This window comes from Bombina bombina, chromosome 7 (assembly GCF_027579735.1).
Source record: "Bombina bombina isolate aBomBom1 chromosome 7, aBomBom1.pri, whole genome shotgun sequence".
NCBI classification, from domain to species: domain Eukaryota; kingdom Metazoa; phylum Chordata; class Amphibia; order Anura; family Bombinatoridae; genus Bombina; species Bombina bombina.
Genome location: NC_069505.1, coordinates 20718275 through 20730356, shown reverse-complemented (window position 1 = coordinate 20730356; position 12082 = coordinate 20718275). Strand labels below are relative to the sequence as shown.

The 12082-nt window shown below is 43.5% G+C and overlaps 1 protein-coding gene across 1 annotated transcript in view; it reads right to left on the bottom strand.

Moving 5' to 3' along the window:
- Positions 1-2811, bottom strand: part of CNIH2 (cornichon family AMPA receptor auxiliary protein 2) — a 186497-nt gene extending 183686 nt beyond the window's left edge. Inside the window, exon 1 of the mRNA XM_053688844.1 lies at positions 2731-2811. Within this exon, the coding sequence (XP_053544819.1) occupies positions 2731-2811 (81 nt within the window). The remainder of the gene's footprint in view (positions 1-2730) is intronic.
- Between the last annotated feature and the right edge of the window lie 9271 nt (positions 2812-12082).

The window sequence follows — 12082 nt, the reverse complement described above, 5'->3', positions numbered from 1 at the left end:
CGCAACTCCTATATGCATCTATAGATACAAACATACATATGCGTATACACTTGCAGACACAGGTAACTCCTATATGCATCTATAGATACAAACATACATATGCGTATACACTTGCAGACACACGCAACTCCTATATGCATCTATAGATACAAACATACATATGCGTATACACTTGCAGACACACGTAACACCTATATGCATCTATAGATACAAACATACATATGCGTATACACTTGCAGACACAGGTAACACCTATATGCATCTATAGATACAAACATACATATGCGTATACACTTGCAGACACAGGTAACACCTATATGCATCTATAGATACAAACATACATATGCGTATACACTTGCAGACACAGGTAACACCTATATGCATCTATAGATACAAACATACATATGCGTATACACTTGCAGACACACGTAACACCTATATGCATCTATAGATACAAACATACATATGCGTATACACTTGCAGACACACGTAACACCTATATGCATCTATAGATACAAACATACATATGCGTATACACTTGCAGACACAGGTAACACCTATATGCATCTATAGATACAAACATACATATGCGTATACACTTGCAGACACAGGTAACACCTATATGCATCTATAGATACAAACATACATATGCGTATACACTTGCAGACACACGTAACACCTATATGCATCTATAGATACAAACATACATAAGTATATACACTTCCAGACACACGTAACACCTATATGCATATGTAGACCACACACACAATAAGTACACTTGCAAACACACATAACACCTATATGCATATGTAGACCACACACACAATAAGTACACTTGCAAACACACATAACACCTATATGCATATGTAGACCACACACACAATAAGTACACTTGCAGACACACGTAACACCTATATGCATATGTAGACCACACACACACAATAAGTACACTTGCAAACACACATAACACCTATATGCATATGTAGACCACACACACAATAAGTACACTTGCAGACACACATAACACCTATATGCATATGTAGACCACACACACACAATAAGTACACTTGCAAACACACATAACACCTATATGCATATGTAGACCACACACACAATAAGTACACTTGCAAACACACATAACACCTATATGCATATGTAGACCACACACACAATAAGTACACTTGCAGACACACGTAACACCTATATGCATATGTAGACCACACACACACAATAAGTACACTTGCAAACACACATAACACCTATATGCATATGTAGACCACACACACAATAAGTACACTTGCAGACACACATAACACCTATATGCATATGTAGACCACACACACAATAAGTACACTTGCAGACACACATAACACCTATATGCATATGTAGACCACACACACAATAAGTACACTTGCAGACACACATAACACCTATATGCATATGTAGACCACACACACAATAAGTACACTTGCAGACACACATAACACCTATATGCATATGTAGACCACACACACACACACACACTAAGTACACTTACAGACACACGTAACACCTATATGCATATGTAGACCACACACACACAATAAGTACACTTGCAAACACACATAACACCTATATGCATATGTAGACCACACACACAATAAGTACACTTGCAGACACACATAACACCTATATGCATATGTAGACCACACACACAATAAGTACACTTGCAGACACACATAACACCTATATGCATATGTAGACCACACACACAATAAGTACACTTGCAGACACACATAACACCTATATGCATATGTAGACCACACACACAATAAGTACACTTGCAGACACACATAACACCTATATGCATATGTAGACCACACACACACACACACACTAAGTACACTTACAGACACACATAACACCTATATGCCCCTATAAACACACATAAATAGTATATGTACCTATAGAAGCACATGACACTTACAGATACACACATCATAACTATATGCACCTATATACACGACACATACATTCACCTACAGAAACACCCACATGATACCATTAAGCACCTATACACATACACGCATATTAACTATATGCATCTACAGGCTCTCATTACACTTATATGCACATATAAACACACACATATAATAATTGTATACCCTTGCAGACTCACTCCAATAACACCAATATTCACAAGTATAACACACATAGCACCTATATAGACCTACAAACACGCAGACATCACACATATATGCATATTTGCAGGTATAGATGCGCAGATAATATCTATTTATACGTACATACACACAGCTAATATCTCTATGCCCCTATAAACACACAACCCATAACTATTAGCACCTATGATGCAGTCACAACATCTGTTATCACGTACACAGCAATTAAATCAACAAACAAATACTATAATATATATATAATACAGCTTGTGATTTGGTATATATACTATTTAAGTGCGCTCTCATACTCCCTGGTCTGGCCCTCTTACTTCTTGTACCCCACTCCACAAACAATTTTAGCTATAATTTCCCCATCCTTTATTCTAAAGGTACTTCTGCCCCAGCTGGGGTATCCCCACCCATGTTGCCATAGTTACAGAGACTCCCTTCAGTATTGCACCTTATCTTTTGGGGTACCCAACACACACACCCTCATTGATGCTCCTCCCCCCTTTTTGTAACCCCAGTGTATCTGCTCCCCCCTCCCCCCCTTGAGGTTGTTGAAACTCACATGCCAGATGATGAAGAAGATGAGAGAGGCACAGAGGACGAGAGTCAGCATGTAACAAAACGCAGCAAAGGTGAACGCCATCACTGAGAAAGGAAAGAGGGCACCCAGGGCGATAGCGGATGAACTGTTCTCAAAAGTGCTGAGACCAAAAAAAGAGAGACAGCAGCGAGAGTGCTGGAAATTCAGAATTAGCTGAGAGAATGACAAATGGCTTAAAAAGACAGAAGCGAGAATGCTTCTAGTGAGAGTGCTGAGAGTCTGTAGGCATGATGTGGCGCTCAGAGCCTTGCAGGGTGGTGAGACTATTAGCAAACTGAGACAGTCATCTGGCCAAGAGACACTCTTACTACCTGATAGACAGCACACCTCTGGGGTCCATGTGTGTCAGTATTCTTTTGTCTTATGCAGCTGTCTCTCTCTCTCTCTTTAGTCAGTCTCACACTGTCTGGTGTATCTCTCTACTGCTTGTGCAGATATCTACATGAACAACTGAGACCTACACATCCTGGGAAAGCACTGAGCATGGGTCTCTATTCTGATCACTCCCTCTCTCAAGTTCAGTCTCTCCCTCCCTCTCATTGTAACACCCCTCCCTAACACTCTAAATCCTTCTCCCCCTCCCCATTCAATAACTGGATCGCCTCCTAATACTGTATTCTCATTCACCATCATGCTACCTGGTATTATGTATCCCTCTTCTGCTGCCTGTCATCAGTATATACCTGAACGTCTGCTCTATAGGAATGACTCATTTCCTCCACCACTTTCATGGTAACACATTACAAAGAAAACTATACAGTTTACAAAGCAATGTTCAGGGTTTGGCATAAACAATACAACAGTGAAAATTCACTAAGGGGTCTTCAGCCTCCAGGACTGTAAAGAGCGGAAGAACAGCGTGAAATGGAATAACATAGGGGCAGATTATTTAAAGTTTTCTGGGCTAGTGAGAGTCTATAAGAATGCTGCTATTACTTCTCTTTCCCTGGTGGAATTCTCTTAAGCATATACTGCACTTTCGTATCGGAATGAGATACATACATTACAAAGTGCGCAATTAAAATCGTAATTTAAAAATTATACAAAACAATAAAAATTTAACCATTCACACAAAAATACACAGGAACAAATTATATTGTGAATGTGCATCAAAAATCGTAACAAAATTGTTTATCAAACGATCTTTAATATAAAATAAATTGTATTAAATATGTAGAGTGTAAATCGTAATTTAACTACACTGGATGTGCAAAAAACACATATATATTTGTATTTATAAGTACAAAATACAAAGCAACTTTGTTGTTTTTTCCTATAATGGGCTGAATATGGACGTTCCATGGGCGTGTATGAAATTGTCTCTCAAATCCCGGCGTGATTCTATAAACATTTCTGCCCTACGGCTCTCAGTTTTTTCACAAATGAAAAGGTGGCGACATTGTGACAAAAATACTTAATAACCTTATAAAAACTATGTACGTATGAAAATATAGGCGATTATAAGATGCTATATGCAGAACGCAGGGTAATGGGAGTATACGACTAAATATAGCCTGGAGCGAGGGCAGTGTAGTGTGTGTATGTGAGTGGTCTGTTTGTTACAGGGGTGGGCTTTACTTACAGTCCTGAAGTTTCCGGCCCTCTTCTTCTGGACGCCATAGAGTTTCTCAATCCCAGCCTATATGGTAGCATTAGTGTTAATATTATTTCCTATTTAGGGCCAGATTACGAATGGAGTGCAAACATTTGCTTGCAAGCGATATATTGGGTTTTCGCGATCATTTGTGCCCAGGTTAAATTGCGCTTGTATTACGAATTGAGTGTAAACGTGATCGCGTGAGCGCTTTCACGATTTACGCTAGAATGATTACCGTCACTTAAAGCTCTGGTTAACTGTTTTTTGAAACATAAAGGTTGCACAAAACACCTAAAAAATACATTACAAAGTATGGTTATACTCATATTAACACCATCTAATAATACCGTATTCAATATTAATATTGCACAAAAAAGTTATAAAGGCTCAAAGATATGAGATCTCAGGTGTTAGGGAAAAAGGCTGCAAAGGGCTTTAACATAGAGATAACATAAATTATGCTTACATGATCATTTTCTTTTCTTCAGATGGAAAGAGTCCACAGCTGCAGTCATTACTTTTGGGAAATAAGAACCTGGTCACCAGGAGGAGGCAAAGACACCCCAGCCAAAGGCTTAAATACTCCTCCCACTCCCCTTATCCCCCAGTCGTTCTGCGGAGGAACAAGAAACAGTAGAAGAAATACCAGGGTGAAAAAGTGCCAGAAGAATAAAAATACAGATGCCCCACATAAAAAATACGGATGGGGAGCTGTGGACTCAAAACAATACCCAAGCTAAAGAGGACACTGAATGCCAAGACGCGAGGGTACAAGATGTGGCCCATTCTGAGGGCACCAGGCCTGAAACCACTACCCAACAAAAACCTGCTTCGTCCGGAGCCAAGAACATTGAAAGGAAAATTACCCCAAGGACTCCCCCGCAGATAGTCTGGAAGCCTAGCTAGAGACAGCAAAATCAGACTCAACTGAGCCAACAGTCCTCCAGGAGACACCGTCGCCCAGCGGACAGCCCCCAACCAAATACCCCTTACTAGCAAAGGAAAGACCAGGCCAAAACTCCCAAAGGGACAGGGCAAGAAAAAAAATCAAAGAAAATTGAAAGGACACCACAAAATTCCATAAAGGAAGACCCCTAAAACGAGCCGCAGCAGTTATCAGGACGACCCAGAGAGAGAATACTTCACTAAGAAGTAAAATACGGCTAAACAAGATATCGGATTGAAAAACTCCAAGACAGAGGGCACCCTCTAGGCAATCCCAGCTGCCAGACCGACACATAGGTCCCAAAAGGGAAAAAGTATAGAACCTCAACTAGGCCCAGTATACCCCTGAGGAACAACAATCTCATGATCTACTCCCAGCCGGGCCAGCCCAAGTGTCAGTAGGTCCGAAAACAGGGGAACAGAAGAACCCGACACCCGCTCACAAAAGAGCGGAAAAAAATGACTTTAGATATTTCACAGAGCTCAGGACACCCCCTGAAACTCCATAAAGACAGTCGACAAGGCCGAAGACCCATAAGAGTCTAGCAAAAGCCCATCCCGACGCTGAGCCAACAAGACTCAAGATAGAACAGAACAACCCAGAGAGCATGCCTCTCTCCAAATAGGTTAAACTCTCTGTTCCATCCCCTGAATCTAGGAAAAGTCCTAAACAAGGCCTCCATAGGAGAACAAGCCACCCCTAAGAAAAAGGGGGGCATTAGAGACAGAGCACCTGCCCACGAGGCACAAGGCCACAGGCTGAATTAGAGAGCACTCTCTAACGCAGAAGAACCTAGAAGGAATCCCCTGAAAACCTAGCGCACAGAAGGGTGCATTAGCTGCAGCGGTTACCCTATAACCCTTTGCAGCAGAACCGCGAAGCCATCAGGTTACTTCCAAGGGAAACCGTTCATTGAGCGTAGGCAAAGCCAATGAGTAGCAGCACTCAGGGAATCTGGCCAAGCGCAACCAGATCTACTAGATCTACTAGCCAGACCTAAGGTCATAGCCCAAATTCCCGGAACAGGAGAACCCCAAACCCGCCCTAGATCCCGAAAAGACCGGTAAAAATCTGCAATGGGATCCACAAGGGAAAGCATTGAGCAAAAGCCCCAGCAACCGGAAGAACCAGTGCAATGACAGGTTTGAGCCCCAATTGTTTAAGACAAACAATATCCCGGAAATTGAAACACCCCGTCTGACATAGAAAACAGACCCACAGGGAGATATTAATGTAATATCCAGGAGAACTCGGAGAATGAGAACACCTCACAAGTCCCGACCCAAGGAAGAGACCACCCCATGCCGAGGTCCAACACTCCAAAGGAGCTAAAGCATCTCGATCCAGACACTAGAGCCCATAGGCGTTCGACTGCCACAAGATGGCCAAAGCAAGGGAATACCACAAGGACAAGGTCACTCGATCAAAAGCTAGTCTCCACCTCACTATACGAGACAGAGGAGTACTTGAAACCAAGGATGCGGAGCATCCCCAGATCTGGGAAAAATCCCAAGCAGAGTCCAAAAGAACTCTCTTGAAGGGAATTCAGGTTCCCAAAGGAGACCCAACTCACATGGAGGAACGGACAAAATCCAAAGGGTCTCAAAGAAGAGAACAACTCTCTCCCGAAGAGAACCCAGGGCCCCGTAAGAAGACCTAACCCACATGGGGAAATCCAAAGGTGTAACTGACAAGAGAACCACGGAAGGAACACATCCAACAGGACAATTCCTAGAGCCTCCGAAAGGCCAAACCGCCTAAAACCAGCGGTAAGGAGGAGCTAAACCCCCAATCCACCCACAAAAGGAAGAAGACTCTAGGACCCGAGAGAATCAGAAGCAAAAGGAATGACGCAGCGGATTGCCTCTGAACCAGTCAACCCACTTGAAGGCTCAATAAGGACTGAAACAATCTTTCCAGCCTCACTGACCCACGAGTCCTTGTTAGAATGCTTAGCTGAACTTGTAAAATAAAAACAAGAAACACAAATAATAAAGTAAGCACTCAGCGCCTCGACCGGACCAGGCAGACAGGCAGAACAGGCGCCACGTATCTGAACAGACCACGAGACAGAAGATCTGAACTGAAGCAGGAGCAGCCTGCAACAGGGCCATAACTGTCAAGCTGCCTAAATCCTCCCTTTGTGCTTTTCGGGTTAGCGCAAGAGCGATAACTTTTATTTCTGACTGATAATATGAGCGCAACCCGACGGGGGCAAAAAGTTTACTTCTAGCACAATTACTTCAAGCGCTAAATAGCGCTCCACTCATAACCTGGCCTTTAGTATTCTCGGCTTGGACAGGGTTTGTTGACCAATTGTAGCTGGTAATTTCGGGATTTGTAATTTATTAGCTCCCCCTTTGTTGGAGCAGCGATACACCCTAACGTTGGGGGGCGGCTCAGGCCCAGGCTGCAAGATTGACAGTTATTGCGGGGTGAGCGACGTCCTCAGGAGTGTGCTTAAGGGTGCTTCCCCTGGGTTTGCGGCTGACCGCACAGCTTGAGTTATTCCCTGGTAGGGCATCGTACCTAGACTCTGAACTGTGTCAGTTTGTACAGGTTGTGTTAAGACTCAATTGCCACCATAGTAATATTTGAGATTTGAAGAGAAATAGCCTTGATGTTCTTGTGATTTATGGTTATTAAAGCGACACTAAACCCATTTTTTTTATTTCATGATTCAGTTAGAGCAGCAGTTTTAAGCAACTTTCTAATTTACTCCTATTATCATTTTTTCTTTGTTCTCGTGGTATCTTTATTTTGAACAAGCAAGAATGTAAAGCTTAGGAATCAGACCATTTTTGCTTCAGCGCCTGGCCTTGTGCTAATTGTAGCCACCAATCACCAAGCGCTATCCAGGGTTCTGAACCAAAAATGGGCCGGCTCCTAACCTTTGATTCCTGTTTTTTCAAATAAAGATAGCAAGAGAATGAAGAAAAATGATAATAGGAATAAATTAGAAAGTTGCTTAAATTGCTGCTCTATTTGAATCATAAAAGAAAAAATTTGGGTTTAGTTTCCCTTTAAGTTAAGTAAATGACCAACACAGACTTTCCTCCAATCTTGAGTCTGTGTAGTTATTCAGGTTATCCAGTTATGGTTTTATGCACTGCAACATTAGGTAATTGAATCCCTAATGTGACTTATATTGTCAGCAGGATTTAATGTTTAATGTGCGACCTCTACTCACTGCTCACTTCGCCCTACACAGCAAAGTTTCCCTTTCTTGTGAGCTCCATTATTTAAATAGGAGACATCTAATCACTTGCATGGACCTCCCCTTCATAAAGATAATTCCACCAAGGCAGACCCTGCGAAGGTCAGCATGAAAAACCACATCTGACCTGGTGAGGTTTAGATAATTGGCCCCATAGTGACTATTTACTATTCTTTTGTAGTTGTGCTCTGCAGTTTCATGTCCTGAGGCTGGAGGGAGCTTTAGTGAATCAGTTACATGGAATAACATAGGAACTGGTGAAGCTGGAGAGGCTGGAGGGAGCTTTAGTGAATCAGTTACATAGAATAACATAGGAACTGTTGAAGCTGGAGAGGCAGGAGGGAGCTTTAGTGAATCAGTTACATAGAATAACATAGGAACTGGTGAAGCTGGAGAGGCAGGAGGGAGCTTTAGTGAATCAATTACATAGAATAACATAGGAACTGGTGAAGCTGGAGAGGCAGGAGGGAGCTTTAGTGAATCAGTTACATAGAATAACAGGAACTGGTGAAGCTGGAGAGGCTGGAGGGAGCTTTAGTGAATCAGTTACATAGAATAACATAGGGACTGGTGAAGCTAGAGAGGCTGGAGGGAGCTTTAGTGAATCAGTTACATAGAATAACAAAGGAACTGGTGAAGCTGGAGAGGCTGGAGGGAGCTTTAGTGAATCAGTTACATAGAATAACATAGGAACTGGTGAAGCTGGAGAGGCTGGAGGGAGCTTTAGTGAATCAGTTACATAGAATAACATAGGAACTGGTGAAGCTGGAGAGACTGGAGGGAGCTTTAGTGAATCAGTTACATAGAATAACATAGGAACTGGTGAAGCTGGAGAGGCAGGAGGCAGCTTTAGTGAATCAGTTACATAGAATAACATAGGAACTGGTGAAGCCGGAGAGGCTGGGGGGAGCTTTAGTGAATCAGTTACATAGAATAACATAGCAACTGGTGAAGCTGGAGAGGCTGGAGGGAGCTTTAGTGAATCAGTTACATAGAATAACATAGGAACTGGTGAAGCCGGAGAGTCTGGGAAGAGGTTTAGTGAATCAGTTACGTAGAATAACATAGGAACTGGTGAAGCTGGAGAGACTGGAGGGAGCTTTAGTGAATCAGTTACATAGAATAACATAGGAACTGGTGAAGCTGGAGAGGCAGGAGGCAGCTTTAGTGAATCAGTTACATAGAATAACATAGGAACTGGTGAAGCTGGAGAGGCTGGGGGGAGCTTTAGTGAATCAGTTACATAGAATAACATAGCAACTGGTGAAGCTGGAGAGGCTGGAGGGAGCTTTAGTAAATAAGTTACATAGAATAACATAGGAACTGGTGCAGCTGGAGAGGCTTGAGGGAGCTTTAGTGAATCCGTTACATAGAATAACATAGGAACTGGAGAGGCTGGAGAGAGCTTTAGTGAATCAGTTACATAGAATAACATAGGAACTGGTGAAGCTGGAGAGGCTGGAGGGCGCTTTAGTGAATCAGTTACATAGAATAACATAGGAACTGGTGAAGCTGGAGAGAGCTTTAGTGAATCAGTTACATAGAATAACATAGGGGCTGGTGAAGATGGAGAGGCTGGAGGGAGCTTTAGTGAATCAGTAACATAGAATAACATAAGAACTGGTGAAGCTGGAGAGACTGGATGGAGCTTTAGTGAATCAGTTACATAGAATAACATAGGGGCTGGTGAAGATGGAGAGGCTGGAGGGAGCTTTAGTGAATCAGTTACATAGAATAACATAGGAACTGGTGAAGCGGGAGAGGCTGGAGGGAGCTTTAGTGAATCAGTTACATAGAATAACAGGAACAGGTGAAGCTGGAGAGGCTGGAGGGAGCTTTAGTGAATCAGTTACATAGAATAACATAGGGACTGGTGAAGCTGGAGAGTCTGGAGGGAGCTTTAGTGAATCAGTTTAATAGAATAACATAGGAACTGGTGAAGCCGGAGAGGCTGGAGAGAGATTTAGTGAATCAGTTTAATAGAATAACATAGGAACTGGTGAAGCGGGAGAGGCTGGAGGGAGCTTGTTACGGTTACCCTTAGTCTCGCTGAGAGATGGACCGCTTAGTAGCCTGGATTCCTATTGCTGAAGAGGGGAGAAACTGCTTTCCATAGTATTCTATATGAGTCTCGCAAATGTAGAATAATCCCCCTTAGCTGTAGTACAGCTAGGATACCCTTCTGCCCACAAAAACGAGTCAACGCTGCGATTGAGGGACAACCAAGAACTGAGGACTGGGATGCCCAGCCTGCTTTTTATTTAGGTTACATGCACACAGGGCACTCCCAGGGGGGGAAGCATAAAATCCCCCATCACACATTTAGACAAAGCCCTTGGACAGGCCACCGCAGATAACAAGTACACACAAGAAAACAATTGAGTCCTTCTTATCACCTAGCAGTGAATGCTTATCACAAACTTAATTACAGTACACAATATGCTAGGAAACCTGCCTCAGAAAATAGTTTTCTCAAAACTGAACAGAGTTAACCCTTTATGAAATGATACTTGTTACAGTTTTCTTGGAGCCCTTCTTAGGCGCTGGCTTGGCTGGTTCAGGCATTGCTGCTGGGAAATAAGTTTCTTCACAACAAAATAACTAATGCTTCTGTAACAGTGCTCCCTTTCTGTGGAACACTCTGGCAGACACGGTCTGACCCCTTTTCGGGGCAGACTAAGGCTGTCCAGACCGCTGGTTATGCGGGGCTGAGGTCGGTTTGTCTGGACAACCCGTCGGCGTTGCCATTCTGTTTCCCAGGTCTGTAAGTAATGGTGAAATTAAAGGGTTGCAACGATAAACTCCAACGTAATAGCCTGCCATTATCTCCAGAGACCCGGTTCAGCCACACCAACGGGTTATGGTCGGTGACCAGAGTGAACTCCTGCCCATATAAATAGGGAGTCAATTTCTTTAATGCCCACACCAAAGCCAAACACTCCTTTTCGACCGCTGCATAGCTGACTTCGCGGGGCAGGAGCTTCCGGCTGATGTAGGCAACTGGATGCTCCCCTCCATCTTCGCCTACTTGGCTGAGGACGGCTCCCAGCCCGAACATGGAAGCATCTGTGTGGACGATAAAACGTTTGTTAAGGGCTGGAGCCGCCAAGACAGGAGCGTTAATTAGAGCATTTTTGAGAGCCTGGAAAGCCGTTTCACAGTGGGGAGACCACAGGACCTGTCGAGGTAAGTTCTTCTTGGTCAAGTCAGTCAGGGGTTTGGCAAGTGTGCTGTAGTCTGGTACGAACCGTCTATAGTACCCTGCCGTGCCCAGGAAGGCTAGGACCTGAGTCTTAGTGATGGGGGTGGGCCAATTGGCGACAGCTTCTATCTTGGCCGGCTCTGGTCGCTGCTTTCCACACCCCACCCGGTGACCCAGGTACTGTACCTCGGCCATCCCAAAGTGGCATTTTTCTGGCTTCAGAGTCAGGCCAGCAGCCCGGATCTGATCCAGAACCATTCCTATGTGAGCTAAGTGGTCCTCCCATGACTCACTGTGGATCGCTATGTCGTCCAGGTAGGCGCAAGCAAAACTCTGGAAGCCATCCAGGAG